General features: G+C 43.6%; 1 protein-coding gene across 1 annotated transcript in view; it reads right to left on the reverse strand.

Moving 5' to 3' along the window:
* FAR1 (fatty acyl-CoA reductase 1) overlaps positions 1–24,911 on the reverse strand; it is a 98,662-nt gene that overhangs the window by 48,628 nt on the left and 25,123 nt on the right. The window contains exon 4 of the mRNA XM_018559746.1: positions 2,836–3,037. Within this exon, the coding sequence (XP_018415248.1) occupies positions 2,836–3,024 (189 nt within the window). The 5' untranslated portion in view covers positions 3,025–3,037. The remainder of the gene's footprint in view (positions 1–2,835; positions 3,038–24,911) is intronic.

Consider the following 24,911-nt stretch of genomic DNA (forward strand, 5'->3'; position numbering starts at 1 on the left):
TCACGCTTCTCTGTCTGGCAATCCGATGGACGTGTCTAGGTTTGGCGGTTGCCGGGAGAACGGTACTTGCCTGACTGCATTGTGCCAAGTGTAAAGTTTGGTGGAGGGGGATTATGGAGGGGGGTGTTTTTCAGGGGTTGGGCTTGGCCTCTTACTTCGAGTGAAGGGAACTCTTAAGGCATCAGCATACCAAGACATTTTGGATAATTTCATGCTCCCAACTTTGTGGGAACAGTTTGGGGATGGCCCCTTCCTGTTCCAACATGACTGCGCACCAGTGCACAAAGCAAGTCCTGAACTCAACCCGATAGAACACCTTTGGGATGATTTAGAGCGGAGACTGCAAGCCTGGCCTTCTCGTCCAACATCAGTACCTGACCTCACAAATGGTCCAACATTCCCATAGACACACTCCTAAACCTTGTGGACGCCTTCCCAGAAGAGTTGAAGCTGTTATAGCTGCAAAGGGCGGAGCCAACTCAATATTGAACCCAATGGACTAAGACTGGGATGCCATTAAAGTCCATGTGCGTTTAAAAGGCAGGTGTCCCAATACTTTTGGCAATATAGTGTGTATATAGATATTTTTTTATAGAATGCCAAGGGTTAGGGTTTTGCTACCACCAATGCAATCAAAACTAAAAACTTTATGTATCAATGTTAAATTTAAAAGAAAAACCCTACTATACTATTTAAGGAGAGGGCAGAAAGGAGTTAATTAGGGTTGCTTAGGGTCTACAGACGTTGCATACTGATCTAAGGAAACTCTTATGTTGTACACATAGAAGAACTATCACATTTCAACAATAGTATTGTTACAGCCTATTTATCAATGATGCCTGCAGACAGTGAATGGGACCCGGACATGTTTCGCTACCAATGCGTGCCAATTACACTGACAAAGGCCGCATTGGGGAAGCAGGACAAGGCTTTATGAGGTACACGCAAGCTAATTATAGGACTTTTCTTTCATTTTTAAAAAGGTGTACATCGCAGGCCCAAAGTCCCCAACTGGTTAAGCACCATCAGCCATCTGATGAGTTTATGCAGGAAACAATTCTGGTAAAGTCAGAAAAATGTACTCCATTTACTTCATCACCCACACTGGCATGCGCAAAGCCTGGGCTGGCATTGAGAAACTATCTAGGAGGCACAAAACAGATGGTCAGGAAACATTCTAGACTTGGCCAGGGAAAGGGCGAAGAGTGATATGAGAGTCAGGAGGTAAGACACAAAAGGGCACCAATGAGACGAAGCATCTTCTGAGCATTTAATTGTGGTTGGCTGCCAATGAAATAGATCACAACAAAGCCCAATAAGGTGTTCCCAGGACACAGTGACTTAAGTCCTTTCTCCGGTGCACTGCTGCTGTTATTAAGCCCATAACAACTTGTTGCTATACAAAAGGCATCCATTTTGCAGGTTTGGTCAACGTTTCAGGAAAGGCAGCCAACGAGTTCATGGGCATTTATCAAAGCTGTAAACTTATAAGACAAATGAAAATTTCCAATTCCTCAATCACTCATGCATTAAGGTTCTGTAAATGACGACAAATTGAACCCGTGGCCAGGCTATGGACATTAACTTTGCATATACTTAGCAACCAAGAAAGGACTTTTTTTTTTAAATCCCACACTGACTTTTGCAGCTGTAGGCACCATGGAGTAATTCATCTTCATCAAGTTAACAGCAAGAGAACTGAAGTCATCAGCTCAGATCACTCTGCTCCCCTTCCCAGCAATGACTCACTAATACATACAGGGTAATCTGAACTGCTGGGAGAACAACTTAAACAACTTGAGTGCTTCTGATGAGGAACTGCTCAACAGTACCTGCAGCTACAGAGATCCATGAGTAATTGCTTTAAAGCTCACCTACCGCTTGATGAGGAATTGCTTAACAGTAACTGCAGTTACAAAGGTTATTTACTGCTTGTAACAGGCTATGAGATATTTGCTTTTACTCCTCACTGCTGGTAGCATTGCAAATAATACACAAGCTAACTTTCAGATGTTGTGCACAAGTGGTGAGGGGATGGGGTGGATTCACTTTTCTATGGGAAAGTGAGAAACATTTGATCTAATGAACAGTATAGACATGTGGAAAAAAAAAACAAGCTGCCGGCTTTTCTAACACCCCAATAATGGGCTTTCCTAACAGAAATCTGCCCACCTGTACACAAAGCAATAACCATAGAGGATTCTATAATGGTTTGTTCCCTCTATATAATAAAAAAATTCATCATAGAATATGTCACAATGGGGGTAGGCAACCTTCGCCAATCATGCATGCCTCAAACCAGTTTTGGGTTGCTCTGACCTTTAAATTCCAGCTGAAATTGTTCACTTTGCTGACAAATGAAAGGTTACAATAAAACCATATTTACTAGGTCTTTCCTGGAAAAGGACTTTACCCCGGCTTAACATAATGAACATTCCTGCCGGGAAAACCAGCAGATCTAGGGAGATCTTTCAGTGGCTCTCCTGAGGAGGCCAAGAAAGCATAGAAGGGAGCTCCGCCATACTGGTTCACCGTTTGTTCTGTCAGCCAATATAAGCCATGCCTGATTTAATCCAACCAATAGCTATGGTCCCCAAGCTAGTACATCTCTCTGCTGTGAAAAATTTAGCCAAGTACGGGACTGTGTGACGACTTCAATATTTTATCATTTAAGTGGTTGACCAAATGTCTAAAAGACTAGGTCAGAAGATCTGTCTTCCACAACGCGACCCATCATTTAGCAATTGGTATTAAAATCACCCCGAAGTAATTTCTTACAATCATTCTTACAGACCATCAGTCATGTCACAATGTAGCATTAGTTTTAGGACTCACCTTACAGCTCATCATCTCAGCAACCCTTTCCTTAGGCTTCTGGCCTGCTTTGGGTCTGACCAAAACATAAACCATATTGATGCCCGGACAAGACCTAAGCAGCTTCTCAAGGAGAACCTTTCCCATGAAGCCAGTAGCTCCAGTGATGAGGACATTCTTCCCCCTGTAGTATTCTGGAATGGATGTCATCTTGAACAAAGTCCTAGAATGAAAAGCAAAACATGAATGAGTTTTGTCAGAATCTAAAACATTGTGTAAGTGCACACATAACACTAAGAAAAAAATACCTCACCCTGCCTTTCCCAGTTTTTCTATAACATGAATCCAAAAAAGCAATGGACTGGCATGCAATGTAATAACTAAAAGATGTTTATATATACTTTCCCCAGTCCCTAACGCAAATCACTCCCCAAAAGAAGCACTTGTGTAATTAAGGTTGCTAGTTGCCAGGACAAAATATTAGCGCTTTGGAATGTTTTTTATATGTTTATGGAAAACATGAACACCCACATAAGAGTGTCAACATTGTTTGCCAGTGTACAACTCGGATACAAAAATATAACACATCAGCTTAACCCCAGAAACAAAAATGAAAAAGAAACGAAGAAAAGATAGAAAGGAAAAAAAAAAAAAGAGAAAAAAAATAGGAGTGAGAGGAAACCACGGAAAAGGGAAGAGAAACGTAGAGGGGAAGGGCATGCCCAATCCATGTATTGCATTTCCCAATACGATTGGGCATGTATTGAGAAATTCAGGCCGGCAACACGTATTTGTACCCACAAATTTGGGGCAGAAACTCTAACAAACACAAAGAATGCTTTAAAGCGGACCTTTACCCATATCTTTGAAATGACAACAAAAGACACCTTTAATAATGTTTAGTAATGACAATCTACAAGCACATACTTCTAGATGATTGTCGGCTTTTTATTCTCTGAATACCTTATTTCTCTTTTCTTCCGCAGTCACCTGACAGTGGCCATGTTTACTAAGGCCAGGTACTATATCTCCCTTAACTTCCTGGAACTCTAGCACATTTGACTGAGACATGTGACCATGCACATCATCTCGGGGAGGGGGGAACAGATGAGTTTCCCAGCAATGCTCTGCTGATGTAACATTCCCAGGATGCAATGCTTGGGCACATCACAGCACTAATTCCCAAGAGGACCAGGAAATGAAGGAAAAGCAATAATTGTAAGTAAATAAGAAATGTGCTTGTTTGACTAATGAATGTAAGACGATTCCATATCAGCATGCAGAGTGGAGGTGATTTTTAGTGAAAGGTGGTAAATGTCTGCTTTAAGCTGAATAACGGAAATGACATCACTTGGCTATGACAAGTGTCTGTCAGACAGACAGGACAATCTGTTGTCTACAGGACACCATACACCTTACAATCTGACCATATAATCTTTGTACAATCAATTTTAGATTTACCAAATCGATGCAATATGGAGGACCTACCTAATTCATCCAATTAATTTGAAATCCAAACAGGCAGACCCTTGCACTACATGGTTGTTGGTAGATCTAGGGGGGATAGTGCAATCAGATTGTAACATGCGTGGCCTTTAAAGCACTACATCTTGTATTTGGGATGGAACAGAACAATCCAGAAAATAAAAAGCAAAATTATACAAACAAACCACACTAAAAACGCCTGAAATAGAACCTTTAAAAAGATTTACAGAGAATCCAGAACTAACCAGAAGCAATAGGATGTAGGCGGGTAGTTAAACTCTGGTAACATCACTTCCTCATCTGTTCCAGTAAAGCGCATTCACCATAAACATTCCGAATAGCTATGCTACCGACCTATATGCAGGATGTGTAAGCAATTACATGTATTCAATATTTCAGCACTATAGTCCAGGCAAAGAAACACTAGTCCTTGGTCATCTCTAGCACAAGTCTGTTAGATTACACCGTTCCAGTGGGAAGGAGTGCTGAAAGTATTTCTTATTTTCATTGTTACTAATGCACAACCCTTTTGGCTAAAATGGGTCATTTGGTGCGTGACACACCACATATTTACAGAGGCTGCAGGAAAAGGAGGAGATACAGGAAATTCCTTATCTCAGCCTGATGTGCCAATAGCTCCACATCTAATAGAAAAAAAGATTCATCTTTGAATTAACGTGCGAGTAGCGTGTCGTTATAAAGCGGTTCTGTGATTCCTCCTACTGCTATTACTGAATCTAACAAATGTCACCATACATCTATATAAATGTTCATCATTCTATCGCCATCCTAACTGATCATTACGCAATCTCGGCCCCCATCCACACCTAGGCGTTTTCTCACGTGTTTTTGCTCATTTCCCTACGCGTGACAACGCTCAACATCAGAACCCTATTCTGTTCCATTGTGGCTGTTCACATCTCTATGCTCAGTTGCTCAAACCTCGAAAAGAAGCTATTTTTAGGAGCTGTCTCGTGTGTTTTCACGCCCCATAGACGTCACCTGTAAACACTATACAAGGATTTACGCAAGTCTTTTTTTCACCTAAGGAGCAGTTCTCCTCTAGGACTGCTTTCTGTTGGCCAAAACAAAAACACCCCGGCGTGAGACGCGTGCAAAAATGCTGCACAAAGTTTTGAAACCACTGTCAAAACCCGCGTGAAAAATGTGCAAAAATGCACACAAAAAATCTCCACCAGAAATACGCTCTGTGTCAATGGAGGCTTATTCTTCCATTTTCATACTGAACAAATTGGTGTCAATTAATATTATCTTCATTTTTTTATCTTTTTATTCATTTATATATTTTATATGTGTGTTTTGTCTGAACTTTATTGTACACCGGAATCTGAGTACCTTATTTCATTCCTCTCATGTACAACGTGTTTTGGAATGACAAAAACATCCTCATCCTTGCCAATTCAGTGAACAAAGTGTTAATTTAAAGCAAAATGTAGCAAATTTAGGTCCATTGATGTAAATGTATCATAAATTAAATGAATCTACATCAATTATGACCACCCGCCTTCTTCCCATAGTGCATCCGCGTGCCATTTCCTCCCCACAAGCACCCAGCCATCCACATGATGTAAAAGAAAATGTGATTCATCAGACCAGGCCACCTACTTCCATTGCTCGGTGGTCCACTTCTGATGCTCACTTGCCCATTGTAGGGGTGACCGCTTTTCAGCATGGGCACCTTAATTGGTCTGCGGCTACACAGCCCCATACACAACAAACCTTGATGCACTGTGTGTGACACCTTTCTATCGGAACCACCATTAACTTTTTCAGCAACTTCAGCTACAGTAGTTCTTCTATTGGACCAGAAAACACGGTGCCAACCTTCGCTCACAACATGCATTAATAAACCTTGGTCACCCATAACCCTGGTTCACTGGTTTTCCTTCCTTGGACCACTTTTGGTAGGTCATGACCACTGCACAGACTGGGAACATCCCACAAGAGCTGCAGTTTTGGAGTTTCTCTGACCCAATCGTCTAGTCATCACAATTTGGACCTTGCCAAAGTCTCTCAAATCCTAACACTTGCTCCCAACACATCAATTTCAGGGACAAAATGTTCACTCACCCCCACTTCCAGGTGTCATTGCAATGAGATAATCAATGTTTTCACTCCAACTCTCAGTAGTCAGAATGTAATGGCTGATCAGTGTATGTTTGTGTCTATGTCTCCACAGCCGTGCAGTAAAACACCACACTCACCACAAACCGTGAGACCTCAATAATAATTAGAAATGTTTTAATAATATCAAACATTAGTACTCCTTTGTCAGTGACTCCGCATATATCCTCCCACATTTCTCAATCTGACCACAGTCTTTCATACACTCTGTGACCTCATAAAGCAAGCACTCTTATAGTGTAGTATCCACAATTAAGACATAAAAGCAATTTCAACTTTAAAAAGAGGAGGCCAACACCAAGCAAACTGCTCACCAAGCCCATACAAGCAATCCAACAGATGGAAATGGCTGTGTTGATTACCTTTTCTTTATTTACAAAGCCTATTAAATCACATAAATCACCCCATCACATTCTCAAACAATGCATCCCCACACAGTTACCTCCTCATGCATCACTGGCCCCTGTATTGCTATGTACATGTTGGAGATTTTCCCCTTACTGCTTTGTTTTGGTGACAATGTTACCACCAGTAAGGGTTTAGTCACATTAGCAGTGACAAACATGCCTTCTTAGAACATTTCTAAATGCATTTAATAATGGTAAATCGTGAATTCACACGGTGCGACTACCTGCATCTAGGTGGGTTCAGTGTACTTGCATTTAAAGAAAATGGAACTCCGAGTGCCATGGGGCGGATTAGATACTTAAAATACGCCCAAACACATACGATCGTGCGGTATGTAGATACATTTCTTTGCAGAAAGTGATCTGGCAGACATAAAGTTTATACTTCCAGATCATTTCTCCCGTGTTTAAATAAACCAAACGCTAGTTTGTTTAAATGAATCTAGTGTGAATGTAGCCCAAGTGGAAGGAAACCTTACAACAAAATCCCATAGAATCCTAAAAACCTGACAGAAATGTTAACCTCTCCCCACTCTGTATTTCCAGCTATTTAATTTTTGGACAAAGTCAATATGAATATCCTAAGAACCAAAAGAATCACAAAGAACCAAATAGAATAGTTCCAAAATAGAAAATGTCAAGAATGTCAATCAATTTAAATCCGGGTAGGGAGGTTTATGAGGGAAATACACGGCAAGTATATAAAACAAAATGGCCAATAAAACATATGCCTGTAAGCCTACAAAAGCATCCTGTTCCCAATATTCTCATAAAGACGAGGCCTCAGCAGGAAACCACTGCAAATAAATCTGGAAGCTGTGTGCCACAATCAAGCTGCAAATGTGATCCTACCCCAACCGAAGAGAATACCAAGGCTAGGCGGTATGCAGCAACTAATGCATTGTGCATATGTGCTTAAAGTGTCAGGGCAAAAAAAAGCAAAACATGTCCATTTCCCTGTGGTTAATCCCTTTAAAAAGACCCTTAAAGAACAGAATACCCGTTGATCAGCCCGAATAGCACTCAGCACATGTATGGTGTAAACATGCCACACAGAAAACAATTGTTTTCCATGTGCTCTGTTCACCTCATATATGTAAGGTGGGAAGAAAAAATGCAGCTCAATGGACGTGGTGTGAACAAGGCCTAAAGGGGCAAAACTCACATTGTAAAAATCATTTTGTTCTACACTTGCTGTATTTTGCTGGTCATTTCCCCTAAAAGTGGAATTTCAGCCATTTGTACGTCTAGCTTTGGACAGAGCGGGAAAGAATTAGAATCCATCATATTATTTCTCCTCACTCTTTTCCAGTGACCACAAGGCAATTAAGGAGACAAACAGCAACAAAAACACGTTTAATCCCTTCCACGTGATCCACAATCTGAAGAAAAGTTTTGTCTGGATCTCCATTTTATTAGATAGTATTAATGTTAAAGTGGACCTTTACCCCCTTTCACTAAAAATCAAATCAGCGTGCAGCGCTGCTTGCCGATATGAAATCATTGTACATTCATTAAACATATTTTTCTTTTACTTGCAATTATTGTTGTTGCACTTCCTGGTCCTCTTGGACATTAATGATGTAATGTGCCCAAGCATTGCATCCCGGGAAGATTACATCAGCAGAGCATTGCTGCAAAATCTTATCTGTAATCTCATGAGATCTCAGGGAAAGGTGTTTTCCTCCCCTGAGATGATGTGCATGGCCACATGTCCTAGTCACATGTGCCAGAGTTCCAGGAAGTAAAGGACAGTGGATTAATCTGCCCTTAGTAAAAATGGTCACTGTGAGATGACTGAGGAAGAAAAGAAAAATCAGGTATGCAAAGAATAAGAAGCCAGAAGTTATCTAGAAGTATCTATTTGTAGATTGTCATTACTAATCATTTCAAAAGGCGTCTTTGTTGTCACTCTAAGGTCCTCTTGAACGGCTTTTTGGATCAAGTTTAATGCAAGCACCCATATTCAGGGTGCAAAATAAAAACAGTCACATTTCCCCAACCCCCTAATCCTGCACCGCCCCCCAAACCTCCATGGTTGGTTCTTCTCCTTGCAGGCTCCTGACATATTTTGAATTGGGCACGGCTGTGCATGGCTTTGCCCACACATCTGCATCATCCAAGACTCTTTGACAGTATTTGTGAGAGACCACTGCGGCAGACGTGGTCTCTCTACTCATAGATTTCTCAATGGAGTAAAAGGATGGTGATGTCACTGCTTCTTGTAGTCCATTTACATTTCCTCCCTTCCCTTAGCTGAAAGAACCTCGGTACAGACCGGGGCTAGGAGGAAGAGCCCGCAAGAGCCAGAGCATTGCACCCGCAATTCCAATGGATTTGCAGGCTTGAATAAAAAAAATTTAAAAAAGTAAATGCACATTTTTAATGTGTGCGCATTTATATATTTATTTTTGCAAAAGCTGGACTATGCCTTTAAACTCAAATAGGGCCATCCAATGTTTTTTTTTTTTGCATAAAGACAATTTAACATGGCTACTAGGCGAGTGAGACAAATCAATAGACATGACAGCTACTGAAACCAGTAAAAGTACGATAAGCGGAAGCTGCTTATCAGAGTAAACTGCAATCTATTGATTACAGGCAATATGCCTGGCCAGCGGGTGCCCATGTTAAATGCATGAAGTCATAAAACACTGATTAAGTAAACACTCCATAAAATACTTCCACCGATAGGAGGCATGGAATAGTCAGTGCACAAAGAGACAGACTTGGCAGAATCATTGTAAGAGGAAGTACAGAGTGTGGCACACGCTGGTACCATAACAAATGCAAAATCACAGCTTTGAAATTTCCAGAAGATGGAGTGTGAAGATGTCTCAAAGGGGCGACTGTCTTGCAGCAAGGCTTCAAATGTAGATCATTTACATAATTTAAAGGGCAACTCTGGTACAGCTAATACTGTTGCATAAATGCAAAGGGTTTTTTAAAAGCAGAACTCGGGCCAACATTTTTATGAACCCTTGCAGTGGGGCTACTCCAAAGCCGAAATCCACCCAAGGAGTGGCAACAGTGTTAACGAATTATGGGACAAGTAATACCAGAAAAAAAAGGAGTACATGACATGCAAACCCTCCTTGAGAGATCTCATAGCTAAGGAAGTGGTGGCTCTATGATGACATCACAAGCAGTAAAATATTTGATTTCTCTTTTCTAAAGCTGGTAAATTGTGGTTGCAATGCTTTGCTGGCTCAATACAGGAAAATAATAAATGCACATTCTTTAATAAATTTTAAATAAGCTGCCAGCCCATCCCAGTGCAGCTAAAACCACATCTGGAGACCGCAATGCTCAGCAACAAGTTCTGCCATGCTGCAGCGCGGGTGCATTGTCTTAGTACATTAGAGGTCCCTTCAAAATGAACGTCACCGCTAGCATTAGCGCTTGCTCATACCATCTACAGACTAGATTTCTGCACTTCTGTGATTTGAGGCTTTTTTTTTAGTCTCAATTGACATTACATGCATTTTGGTGTGTTCCAGACCAGAGAAAATAGTGCATGCAGTACTTATTTTTAAAGGTTCTGGAACTGAACAATGCATGTCTCCACAAACATACGGGCACAGCGAGGCAAACCACTCTTCTCTTCCCTGCTCCCCATCACTCCATCCTTGATAGATGTTGGAGGCTGCTCTGTCCCTTGTGATCTTGTACTGCACAGGAGGTTCAGGGAAGCCAGGAGAGTTGGAGCCAGCCTTTGGGAAAAATGACTAAAGTGATTGGGCAAAAATGTCAAGAAAAACTGGAGCAGACGCTCATGGCGACCAATCAGCTTCTATCTTTAGTGCAGTTAATATTTGAAAAATGAAAGAGAAGCCGATGGGTTGCTATGGGCAACTGCTCCAGATTGTATGTGCTCCAGTTTTGATAGATTCCCATCAATGTCTTTTGATAGGCAGAAGCAATAGCGAGCATCGTTCCCTGCAGGCAGATATGAGGTTAATACAACCCTTCTGGCTTGCCACATCATAAATGATCTTGATTTCATATCTAAACCACGTGACACTTTAGCAAGTATAACCGCAAGAGGTAAGAGAACAAAACGCTGCTGAAAAATCAATAAAACCATAAAAAGAGAAGATTTGTCCACAAGTGGAGAAAATGCATGAATACGTATTAAGCAAATTATACAACTCAGTTTAAAAAACAACATATTAACCCCTTCGTGACTGACGACGTACAGTGTAAGTCGCCAGCATCGGGGCTGTTAGCCCCAATTTTCACCTAATAGATTTGTATGTTCTGTACCTAAAATTGCTCATGCATCTGAAAATGACCTGCAGACGCCACCTACAATGATGTTTACCTTTCATCCTATGCAAGCTGTCAAATCAATGATACAGAGGGCGTCACTTTATTGACTTCAGAGAGAATCAGCGCCATGTTAAAAATAATGTTAAAAAAAAGGGGAAAAAAACGAATGTGGGTTTGACAATTTATGCAGCTAAAACATTTGATGTTTATCTGGCTCGGAGGGAGGCACGGTTATGCGCATATTGTGTGTACAGAAATGCATGCCTGAAACATGGACTTCATATCCTTGCCAAGCTCTAGCTGGCCCTCGCTCACACACTGTAATATTTTCTTTGTTCAACCTGCGGGCTGAATGCGGAAAATATTACAAATTCCCCCATCAACGCTCTCGAGCGATGATTGAGGAATCTCCCTTTGTTTGCGTTGTCTTCTGACAGTGGCCCACAGCTGCCGTCAGGATATCCAAACAGAGCTGTCAGCTTAATGGCTGCTGGCTCTGTTCGTTCGAACATTTTCCAACCGGCTCCTTCGATCACCTGATCGATGGATGCCGGCCGAAAAGGGTGCTGTCAGCAGCACCCACTGTGCGGATTTTGGCCGGTTCATCAAGAACACGCCGAAATGTCATAGTGTATGGCTAGTCTTAGGCTGATGTGGGCTGGACAAATCCAGAGACCAAGGAAGACAGATCACCTAACAGAGTCAGAAGACTTCCTTTGAAATGCATATTGCCTGGCTCTTAGAATGGAACTGGCTCCTGAATTTCTACTTTAATTTTTGCATCGAGGAGCCAGCGTCTCGACAAAAAACAGTGCACTGCTTTCCAAACATGTCTGCAGGAAACACAAAATGCATTGTGGCATTATGCTCTTATGTGCCCAAGGCTGGAGGGGGGTGACAGACGCAGTAAAGTGCAACTTTCATTATAGATACATGTATAAAAATGCCAATGCTTTAAAATACATCAACGCCGCCTCTGGGGAATCAAATCCTGGCTCTCCAGCAGATGAAGCTGGCCACACAACTACAGATTATCTCTGGTCAGATTGTTGCACTTTTTCAGATTCCTCCATCTATGCGTGTGGATGGAGGAATCTACCGCTGGGCCAAGCTTCAGTATCTTGATAGTCGGCCCCTCTGGCTGTCAAAAAACCTGCAGGCATTTTTCTGGTAATTTGACAGCCAGCGGGGCCAACTAGCAAGATACTGAAGCTTGGCCCAGTGGGAGATTCCTCCATCCACACAGTTTAGCGTAGATGGAGGAATCTGTTGCACTTTTTCCATCTGACCATAGAAAACCTGCAGATAATCTATAAGTGTATGGCCAGACCCCCAAAGCTATTCCAGAATGTAATAATAACTGCAAGGCAGGTGAATTTGAAGCATACTGGAGTACTTGAAGTTTAATTTTTTGTTTTGCTTATTCACTAAAGCTGCTGATTCATCCGACATTAATCTGATTTCAGCCTGTGGGTTGAAGGAAAGAAATCAGATTCCTCCATCCTGGCTAAAACAGCACAGATGAAGGAATCCACCCCCAATACTGGCTATTGTATTCCGACAGCCGGCACCAAACAGTGATTGCAGGCAAGGTTCGGCCAATGATTTTCCTTCGATGAAAGTCGGATGAGTAATGGACTTATCAGGCCGGCAGTGCAGCACGCCATTAGAATTTTGTCCGATTCCTGCAAATGGATAGCTTAAGTCACCTTTTTAGGAACCCTGAGGCAATCGGAAGCACCATTAAGTGTTTTTGTAACTCGGCTTGAGGAGCCAAAAGATGTGTGCCACTCCGTGCCTGCCAACTATCCACCGAAGAGCTCGACTTAAGCCGTTTGGCTGCCAAGAGCATTCACAGCACATCCGCAACTTTAAGGAAAAGCAAATAATTAGGAAATAGGTCTTTACAAGTAACAGATTAGTGCACCGTGTTTGCATTCTGCTAGCAGCCCAATTGATGTTCGTTTTGGGCAGCGATCCAAATGTTGTCCAACATGCGATCAGGCAGCAAGTGCTCATTGATTAAACTACATGAAAAACGCTGTGTATTCAGAGGAAAGCAATAACATCAGATGGCTGAAAAGTAATCTTCCCCAGAGACTGGAAGACAGGACAACCTTGCACTTCCATATGCTCCTAGAACCACCGCTACAAAACAGCTGTGCCGAAAATACTCTACGAAGGCAACTACTCATCTGTAGCAAAATAACAATATCAAAATCACATACGGGCAGCACATTATGGATGTGTTAATGCGCAGCGCATGCCTAAGGTATAACTATAGACCATATACAAAATACATACGAGGTTTAGTCTGTCACTAGTATTATCACAGTCATCCCCCCGAAACAGTTTCATCACCCATTGATCCTGCCAGGAGATTCATCATTTACAGTTAAAAGTGTACCTGTCCAGAACACAATGTAAAGCAGTGGTTCTCAATCTGTGTAACCTCAAGACCCTAATTTGTCCTTGGTCATTAAGTTGTGACCCAGATCGCACTGCAATGGAATGCACAGGATTCTGGTACCGTGCATTCAGGTGCGGGCAATCGAATTGTGGGTGGGAGGTGCGTTTAGGGTGCCATTCAAATGAATGGCAACGCAACACACCTCCCACACCAGAACACGTGGTAAGCCCACCCAGTCTCCCTACCTTGCAAGAACTGGAGTGGATCCTCAGCCTGGGATCCAGTCTGGGCTGCTGTCCTGCGACGAAGCTCCATCCATACGTGCATTGCTTGTACAGCTCCCTTGTGCGCCCTGTAGAGGTGCCGGAAGCCAGATTGTGATGTCACTCCGGTCCAGGCACCTCTACAGGGCATGTGAGAGAGCTGTAAGCAATGTATGTAAGGATGGAGTTCCCTCATGGCCATAGCCCCATCCCACCTCAAGCTGACACTCGGCGCCGGGCAGCATATTTTGAATGGGTGTTTGGTGCGAGAACTGATAGTGCTGCGCTAGGGGGAGGCTGAGGAGCCTCTCACCAAGAAAAGTTGAAGGCATGTGGCGACCCACTGAACACGGGGTCGTGACCCACTTTTGGGTCAAACCCATCCAGTTGAGAACCAAGGATGTAAAGAATCTCAGACAGATAAATGTCTTTGAGGCTTAATTCACACTGCCGTATAATACGCTACGCATAGATGCACACAGCATTTTTTTTTTCCATATGCAACTAAATGGCTACATGCACATAGCTGCGTATGGAGCCGTATTTTTGCGCTGCGTAAAGACGCACAAAAACAAAATGGAACAGAGATGCATCCAGGCTCGGAATTTCTGTGTATTTTATGCGTGTGCGCACATATACATGCACGTACAGTGCATTAAAGTTTCTATTAAAAATGATGCATTCTGAGATTGCATACAATTCACACATATACGCGACTAAACGCATTTACAAACATGCGTACAATTTTGGTCTTACACTGATCTGAGTCTCCTATTGACTTATTACAAATGCATGTACAGTAAACTCCCAGCTATCTGCTGTCACCCACGTGTCGGTAGGTCCCAGCTAATTCCACTGTCAGCATGTGAATGTAGACAGCAGGCGGGAGCAATAGTCAGACTGCTTTTGGCCATTTCAAATTGCAATAGCTACTAGCGGGCTGGCTATTGTACCTGCCCACCACTCTTGCTTGAGAGCGTCGGTTGTTTGAATGCCAAATACTGGGGAGTTTACTGTATTAGAAAAGGATCTGAAAGTTACTTCTAGCTGTGGGTACCATCAGTCTGATAACTGTGACATGTAGACAAAATGGTAAGCAACGGCACACCTAGGCCTCACTGACCCATCAAGAGGGCCGTCATTACCAATGCACATTTCCTATCAGAAAGGCATTATTTGCATTAGCAGTTCTGCCAATTCAGAGGAGCATCTGGAAACAGAATGGTAGGAACTTGGCTTTTGTGCTCTTGCTGCACATACTCCACAAAAGGTATCCTGTATCTCAAGGTGCATTCACCTTGAGATACAGGTGCTATTAACGCACACTACTGCACAACACGCCTACTATGGGTTATAAAGAATGCAGCCTTTAGGCCTGTTCACACCTAGGCGACAGCGTTTTTGCGCATCTTATGCACATACTGCAAAACGCGCATTTTTGTGAGCAGATTGTAGCTCATCGATGTTAGAGAAAGCACACAAAAACACAGCAAAAGTGCAATTTCATGCGTTTCCTATTGAGTTTACAGGGCCAAAACGAGCTGCAATATGCCCCCATCCCCCCCCCCCATATTGCGACAAAACGCTCAGATGTGAACAGGGCCAGAGAAATTAATGAGATTTTTTGGGGGGCAGTTTTGAGCGTTTTCTCAGGCAGAAAAGGCGTTACAAAATGCTCAGTGTGAACCAGGCCTTTAATTAGATCACCAATAACATCAACCTGTACAAGTTACCAGTCGATTCATAGGTGCAAAATTTCTTGTACCCACTAAATACCTTTAAAAGAGCATTGCAAATATACATGTTAGTTGATTTTTCACCAAATCACATAAAAGCATTACATGACGAACTGCTTACAGAACCCCTAAGGCAATGACGGAATGCCCACCTCGCTTTCAGCTGCCCAGGATAGTGGACGCATTGTGTGCATACGGCCAAGCTGGTAACAGAACTGGCTGAGAAGCCATGCACAGAAGCACACATATGCTCCAAGCCACATGCAGCCAGTTGCTACTTGTCAAGCAACAAAGCCGGTAAGCAGACTTGACAACTGGTGTCACAGGTTACAGCGGCCTGAGTATTTCCTGGAAAGAAATCATAACCTTGCATTAAGATAGTAAGGAGGTGCTTTATTATATTTCAATTTACATCTTATATTTTCTTTACTTCCTGCAGTGGACTGTTAAGCTTGGCCAAACCACTTCAATGGGCATATTCCTGTGACGTTCAGGATATGAATTGACTAAAACATTCAAACAATCACACAAGCCAAAACAATACATTTCTTGTAACTATGTAGCAATGACGTGTCACACATAGTGGGTAGAAGTCTTGCCTGTAAGCCCAGAGTCCTGGACAAGGGAGGCTTTCTGCATGGATTCTGTATGCTCTGAATGTCATTGTATGGGTCTCCGACACCTAACCCCCATCCCATCCCTTCCCTTAAAACAGAAACATACTGGCAAGTTAAATGCCAATGGCTTTCTAGCCAATCAGGAAGCCGGGCGCCATGTAATGACGAGTTGTCCGGCTTCTTGATTAGTCGAGAAGCTGGCCAATCAGGAAGCCGGGCAACGCGTCATTACATGGCGCCCAGCTTCCGATTGGCCGGGAAGCTCCATGCTCCCTCGTCACCAGGTGAAGTGATTGGCCTGGTGCTCTTCCACACACTGAATGCCATATTCCAGCGTTACCCTTGCAAGTTATTTACAGAAAAGATATTCCTCATAAGAACTGTTTGAATTTAGGGTGAAAGTTATTCTAAACGGTTTGATCCTGAGAAATCATAAGGGAAAGAAGCCAGAAAGCAAGACGTCTCCTGTGGAATAGGTACAGAAATATCCAGTGCTCAGGCCTCAGTGGCTGATATCCTGGAGTTTTGGAGTGTGCAGAGAACTCAAGGGCTTCATATTTCTTCTAACAAAGCAGTCCTACTCGTATTTGTCATTCTACCCACGGTATATACTCCCTGCAAGTCAGCTAGCCTTTAGCTTCCCTACATGACATACCTAAACAGAACTAGACAGACAAAACCCACTTCACCCAGTTAACACCAGCCTGGTCTGCTAAAACACAAATGCATTAACACGTGTTGTGTCAGCAGCCTATTCATTTGAATTGATTGCCAATGCACCACAATGGACCAAAAATCCTGCATGCAGCATTCTCAGTAGCACACTGCAAGTGGTTTTGTCCCTCTGCAAGGTGTGTTGGGGTGCCATTCAGAATGAATGACACCCCACTGCACTGATGCATGTAAAGTGCGTTGCCACGCATTAAAAAACAACATAATAGCGTCAATGGGTCTTCAAAGCCATTCTGCTTGTTTAAAGTGGTTTATAGTAGGGATGCACCGATACCGGTATTGTTTTTTCAGTACTCGCCAATACCAGAATTCCCATTAAGGAAGCCAGGCGGCATATAGTGACTCGCCATCTGGTTTCCTGATTTCGTGTAAAGACTTGAAACCCGGCTTCCCGATTAGCAGAGAAGCCGCCCCCATGCTTCGTCACTAGGGGAGGAGAAAGCATGGAGCCAGCTTTCTGGACAATCAGGAAGCCAGACACCGTGCAATGATGTGGCGCGCGGCTTCCTGATTGACCGGGAAGCCGGCTCCATGCTCCCTGGTCATGAGGTGACGAGGGAGCATGAAGCCGCCTCCCAGCCAATCAGGAAGCGGGGCAGTGTGTAATGACTCGCTGCCCGGCTTCCCGGTATCGGAAGTATCGCTCTGTGACTATGTTGGAAATTGTGTTTTTTTTCGGTTTCAATATGATCACTCTACTGCAGGTGCCCAGAGTGGGTTTCAGGGCCCGTTTCTACCTATGCGTTCGGTTAATCGCACGGTACTGTGGCGATTAATGTGACATAGGTGCAAACGGGCCCTTGGGCTCAGATATAAAAGTTATACTTGTTAAGGCCTTTACAGTAAAAGCAAGACAGGATTGTGGGAGCTGAGGGGCCCTCCACATTAGTGAAGTGCTCCCAGATAGAGAATTTCAGGTAAGACTGGAAACTCCCTACAAAACATGCATGCCAAACAGAGACAATGATGGCAGGTGACCAAATTAAAAGTCATCTTATTTCTAGAACAAGGTTTAATTCCTTCACTGTTGCCATCAATAAAGAAGAACTCTGTGCAAAACTTTTAAGACACTTTTTACACAGGCTGATCAGGAGGGGATCCGTGCATGGATCCCCTCCTGATCGGAGCGGTATGGATTAGATGTCTTCACTATGACATCCGTGTCCGTCTAGTTTTTTCACTCTATCTTGTGATGGAGAAAAATAACTGAAATGTCCGGACCCCATGTTGGTCTATGAGGATTCAATGTAAACGGACATGGGTCAGTTTACATCCGATTACCCCAATCTGGCACAATCCGGTTCAGTGAAACAGATTTCTGATCCATTTGTTTATCTGGACCTGGCCGGAGTCAGTGGTAACCGGGTGTAAACGGACTCCTGTCCACTTAGACCCGGTTGCCCATAAACTAGCATCAGGCATCCGATCGGGTCCACCAGAAAAACTGACAGGTGGACCTGATTGGACCATCCGTGTGTGGAGAGACCGCGGTCATAGCCAGACAGTTCTAAGGATAGAGTGAGTATAACTTTGTTCATTTCCTCCCTAGATCAAAACAAGCAGTTAAGCCTTGCAGTGCGGGGGTAGCCCCACTGCAAGGGTTAATAAAAGTTGTGCCCAGAGTTCTTCTTTAAGGGTCCATTAAAAGAGAACTATGGGGTAAGTGTTTTTCCCTATAGTTCTCCTGGAGGACCTATACTGGCATTCACCGATCTCTGCAGGGAGATGATCAAGAAGTGAGCGAGCGATGGTATGTGTTCGCTCACTTCCCGATCTATTGCGCCGACGTGACAGTTTCATTGTCACACGTCGGCTCCAACTATGAGGGTGAGTGATTTTCACTCACCTCATAGTTCTCCTTTAAGACTATGCGTTGCGTTGATGCGTGTTAGGGTAGTCTACTTATTTTAAAAGGGCTGCAAAACGCACCTTAACACATCTGTTTTAATCGAACACACAGATGGCTCACATCTGTATGTTGTGACGGGCAGAAACACACATGCATTGAGGCAAGCCATTCAAAACACATGGCACCACACTGCTGATCTGCGTTAACGTGTGTTGCATGATTGGCCATTGTCCTACTTAACAAGGTCCACATTTTTAATCAGAGGAAACAAACGGCTCTCTGGCACAAACCAACATTTTGTTGCATGAAAAAATAAAAATCGCAGAACATGATTGCGTTACATTGCATTACATTGCCCAACTTGGAACAATGCCCTGTTGTGTGATCTATTCATAATAGGATGACTGGAAGCATTCCTCTTCCTACTCGTATACAAGATTATATAACTCCGGTATGATTTATGCAGCTACATGATGGTTATTCTAGTACAGATGTTATTATACATGGCAAAGGTCAGTTACACCAATAAAACATTTCACAAACAACTTTCACATCTATTCTCACTGCCTGCCTGGAGGTAACTTTCTTTTTTCATTCACACTGCCGGATAATACGCTGCGCATAGATGCGCGCAGCGTTTTTCCCATGTGCAAATAAATGGCTCCATACACATAGCTGCGCCGTGTAAAGATATGCAAAAAAAAATGTAACCGAGATGCGTCCGGGTTTGGAATTTCTGCATATTTTACACGTGTGCGCACATATAAGTGTGTGCGCGCGTACAGTGCATTAACGTTTCTACAAAAAATTATGCATTCTGGGATTGCATACATTTCACGCGTATACGCATTTACAAATATGCCTAAAATTTTGCTCTTGCGTTGTGAGTGAGGCCTTAGGAAGGAGCCCATTAAAAAAATTTGATAGTTCTGAAGCCAAGTAGACACACACACGTCTGGAATATGGAACCCAAAGTGGTCTTTCACTTTGGTTTTCACTTGTATTACCATGATATTTAAACAAATAGACAAACTTTCTTGAGGAACCAGATTTCCTCTTTTGGTGCAAGTAATCCTCGCTTTATTTTAACTTTTTTGTATAAGGGAGCACACGGGTCAGTGCAGGGGAGAGCGCCAGGGAGCGCACACGGGTCAGTGCGGGGGAGAGCGCCAGGGAGCGCACACGGGTCAGTGCGGGGGAGAGCGCCAGGGAGCGCACACGGGTCAGTGCGGGGGAGAGCGACTGTAGGGGGTCAGTACTGTGAGTACATGAGAGTACATGAGAGTATGGCGGATCAGTATGGCAGATCAGTATGGCAGATCAGTATGGCAGATCAGTATGGCAGATCAGTATGGCAGATCAGTATGGCCTGTGTGGGATTGCCATAACAAAGACAGGGCAATAGCAACCAGGATTTCTCTGGGTCTGTTTTACCGATATGCTGGCTACGGTCCTGGTTCGGCCAAGATTTTTCGGACCAGCTCCTTCTACTAAAGTCAATTAAAATGGACTTTTGCCAGCAGTACTCAGTCGCCCAGCTTACAGCCAGGTGACTTGCATTTTCTGAAGGAGATCAGCTCTGTATAAAACTCTCACAACATGTTTATTTTAAGCTTTATTCTTACGCCAACAGATTCAGAACACCAAAAGCAGCTACACCTACTGTGTGTATATCAGATTGGAAAGAAGTGCTGATTTTAACCATATCCGACAAGGAAAAAAAATAAGCAGTCAACGTGCAGTACAATTATTATGGCTGACAATTTACCATTGTAATAAGGTTCTCACAAAAGCAATATTGTTAAAACCTGTACAAACACAGATAGCGTTGCAGCTAATAAGCTTTGAATTCAGATGTGCCACCACAGCAAGAGAGCCACACTGAGCATGCCACGCCTCGGTTTATGCGCTGAATTTCAGGCGGTGATAGAGCGAGAAACAAAAACATGGCAAAGTCAGCAAGAATGAAATTAATGTTACATCCACAGTGTGCAAGAGAGAGTGACAGAGCAGCACAATTGCTTGGATTCTCAGTCCAGCATTGCCAAAGAGGAACTGTAAGCTTTCCATCAGCCGAAGGGTTGAAACTAAAAATTTTTTTTTTTTTGTAAACACCACAAGTTAACCAGTTGACATCCGCGGTGTTAAACCCCCTTCCTGCCCCAGGCCATTTTTAGTAACACCCAAAATTGGCCATGGGCGACGCTTTAAAAGCTGTTACCGCTCATCAGTTTAGTGTTATCAGTGATTGACTGACAGGTGAATGCGGAAGAAATGTAATACACATCACTTTTGCATTCACAGCCCGGACGGAGATCAGCAAGGAGCTGATCTCCCGTCCTCTTCCTCCTGACGCCCTCCGAGCCGGTCCCGGGCCGCAGATGGGGCAGCGGATCCCGGGATTGAAGATGAGGGCTCGGGGGGAGGAACCGGCGGCAGCGAAAAAACGGGCACATATAGACGATCGACGGGCTATGGAGCCGCCGATCGTCTATATGTGAAACACCCGGTAACGGGTGTTTGCATTGGTCGGGTCTTTTCTGCCCGTGCGTGCCCGCTAGGGGGCTCGCGCAGCAAAAAATTGCCGTCTGGAGACGGCAACCCGCCGATGCTGCAGTGCCGTCCGTCCATTTTTTTACAATGGGCGGACGGCAAGTGGTTAAAAGGAGAACTATGAGGTGAGTGCTTTTCACTCACCTCATAGTTCTAGCTGACCTGTGACAATGAGACTGTCACAGGTCGGCTCAGTAGATCGGGAGGTGAGCGAACACATACCGGCGTTCGCTCACCTCTCGATCCTGTCACGGCTCTCTGCCGTGACAGGGGAGGGGCTGGATTCCCCCCTCCGATCCGCCAGCGCTGACTGGCGGAACGGACGGGGAGGGGGCGGGTACAGCTGGCTCTGCCTCTAGATAGGCAGAGCCAGCTGTCAGTCACGCAGCTGGGCGGATCCCGGCACAATTGTAAGGATCCGCTTCAGCTGCGGCGTCTCAGTATACCACGAGCAGCAGCTCGCTGTATACTGAGTCTAGGGTGACGGGAGGACGCTAGTTTGTATCCTCCCGTTACCCTGAGAACTATGGGGAAAAGCCTAACCCCATAGTTCTCTCCTTTAAAGTGACACTAAAAACTCAGGCGTTCAATCTTAATAATACATTCTAGTACATTAACTATTAATAAATGTATCTTATTTGTGGATCACTCCGCTGTAGATCCTCAAATCATCTCTGAATTGATGCCGACACTGTCCTTCCTTCGGTGTGTGTGTTGTGAAGTAGTCACCACTCCAAGCTCGCTCCCGGGAGGGACTACAATCACAATACAAATTAGTAAACTAAACATGAAATTGTAGTCCATCACGGGAGTGATACACAAATAAGATACATTTTTGTTAATAGTTAAAAGGTACTTGAATACAATTTTCAGATTTAAAGGGCTAGCAAGCACTAGATCTATGCAAAAACTTTTTTTTTTTTAAACAAAACACACCTTTTGTGAAAAGGTTTAAACTTACCTGTGTCTTCACTGCGCGCTCCCATCCGAACATCTGAAGAGTCTCAGGCGGCCGCAAAGGATCTTGCATGTGCACCTCAGATGTTCGGCCAGGAGACGAGGAGAGACACAGGGTAAGTCTATGGAGCAGCGTGCACCTGCACAGACAACGTGGGACAGCAAGAGAAGGAGGACAGAGGAGTCAGCGCTGGATCGGAGAATCTCACCAGCACTGGAGGGACAGCTGAAAAAGGACAGGAACGAAGAAGATAATTGAATAAAGACACATAATTTAAGGTAAGACCTCTCCTGCAGAATTGGGAAGGGGAAAAAAATATCTGACTTTAATTCCTGAGTTTAGCGCCACATTAAATAAGCTTCTTCTAATTAAGACTATCCTAGGTTCGGATGGTTACTGCAAATATCATAGCTGCTGTGATGCCAGATCTTATGCACATCCTACGAGACAAAACCTGAACTTGGGGATAAGCAAATATTGTCTAAATACAAGAGTCACTTGAACTACAAGAGTCATTTAAACTTGGTGAGCTTGGTGTATTTCTTCCAGATCTGTGCAGTATTCTAGCATGAAACTTTCTGTAATAAAGACTAGGGATGCACTGATATTGATACTAGCAATCGGTGCCGCTACCGAGTATTTGGGCGAGTACTCGTACAAATGCTCCTATACCTTCCCTGATACCAGAATTTCCAGTCAGAGGAAGGGTAACACAGAGCCAGCTTCCAGTGTGATCAGGAAGCTGGGCGGCGCGTAATGACCCACCTCCCTGCTTCCTGGCCACAATCAAGACACCTCCAGGGCAATCAGATTGCCCGGGAAGCCGACTCCATGCGAGCGGAAGCACTGGTATCTGTGCATCGCTAATAAAGACCAGTCACTGCGGTTCTCGCTCCTTCTGCAGGGTGACTGGTCTGGTATCCGCCCCCTCCTGTAGTCTTCTACAGGCAGCCTGAAGTGGAGCACAGCTCTGACCTCTGCTCAGGCTACGCAGTGATGATGTCACTACTACGTTTATATGGCAACATCCATCTCGGTTTGCAATGGCACTTAGTGCACACAAAGTGGATTTATATTGTTTATTGGTATGGAGGAGTATATTTAAATGAAAGCTTTTGTTCAGCTTTAAAAGAACAACTTCAGGGAAAATTCTTCACTCTTGCATGGGGGGCTACCCCCGCACTGCAAGGGTCTAGTGTTCGGTTTTGTCTAGGTACAAATATGCAAGACATGATCCATATACCACAAATATACACCAATTTTCACCAGTACCAGACTTTCCCTTTAAGCCATCAACAAACAAGCAGCATGATATAGTGGTGGGTTTATATACCATTAAATTAAAGACGAAAAAACATTTCATGATGGCCACATTAAAGAACGTTTCAGAAACAGAACTCTATTCTCAAGTGCAGCTTAAGCCAAATGAAATCTATAAACGCATTTATGTGTTTGTGCCAAACAGCAAAGCTTTCTGGGGAAAATCCAATAAAACACACCCCGAGGATAAACAGAATGTTCCATTTGGAAAAAAATAAACCTGCACAGAACACACACTAAACCAGTCACCTTGATTCACAAATGTAACCAGTTACATGCTTTGCCATTTGCAACATACGTGTTACATGAGGTGACCACAGTATGGGAGGTCTCCCAACCTGAATAGTTAGTGTTCAGCCAAGAAATTATCAAATGCATAAGGGAAATGTGTAATCTTTGTGCACAACTGCTGGCCGAACAGTGTTGGGGAAGAACTGACTGCCCAGGTTCCATTTTTCCCTGCCAGTCACTCTTCTTTTTACAGAGCCAGGAATATGCGCAGAGAACATACATAGAAATGCGCACCCAGCCAACTATAGCGTGCATGGTTATACACCAAGAACATGCATCTGATGTTGCCTATAGATGCCTTAAAACTAAAAAATCCTTGGCATGGTAGAGATACACTGTACTGTATTTCAACAACCAATTCAGGGAACATGAGGAAATACAGGGGGAAAAAAAAGAACAATGAAAAGGATGTGATGATACAACAGGAAATTAAAGTCGGTGTTGCATAGAAGGTAGAAGCTAGATTGTGCACGAGCATTTCATCTGCTAGATTTGTTTTAGATATGTGCAGGCACGCAAGATTGCCTCACCCGTGTTGGAATGTCTACGTATGGAGCAGAGGAACCCAGTACAATCCTGATCTTGGGAGAGAACGGTATCATATTGATCATGAAAATCTGAAAAGCCACTTGACATAATCCACCAGACAACTATTCAGCAAGGATTTTCTCCTCAGGAACGCAAAATTGCCTCGCCCGAGTTGGAATGTCTATGTATGGAACAGAGGAACCCAGTACTCTGCTTATCTTGGAGAAGAACTTTATCATATTGATCATGAAACTCTGAAAAGCCACTTGACCATTCCAACAGACAACTATTCGGCAAGGAGTTTCTCCTCAAGCACGCAAGATTGCCTTACCAGAGTTGGAATGTATACGTACTAAGCTGAGGAGACCAATACTATCCTTGTCTTGGCGAAGAACGGTATCATATTGATCGTGAAAATCTGACAAAGCCACTTGATGGCTCCCCCAGACAACTATTCGGCAAGTTTCTCCTCAGGCATGCAAGACTGCCTGACCCGAGTTGGAATGTCTACGAATGGCGCAGTACTAGTCC

Source organism: Nanorana parkeri, unplaced genomic scaffold, assembly GCF_000935625.1.
Source record: "Nanorana parkeri isolate BGI_ZX_2015 unplaced genomic scaffold, ASM93562v1 scaffold414, whole genome shotgun sequence".
Taxonomy (NCBI): domain Eukaryota; kingdom Metazoa; phylum Chordata; class Amphibia; order Anura; family Dicroglossidae; genus Nanorana; species Nanorana parkeri.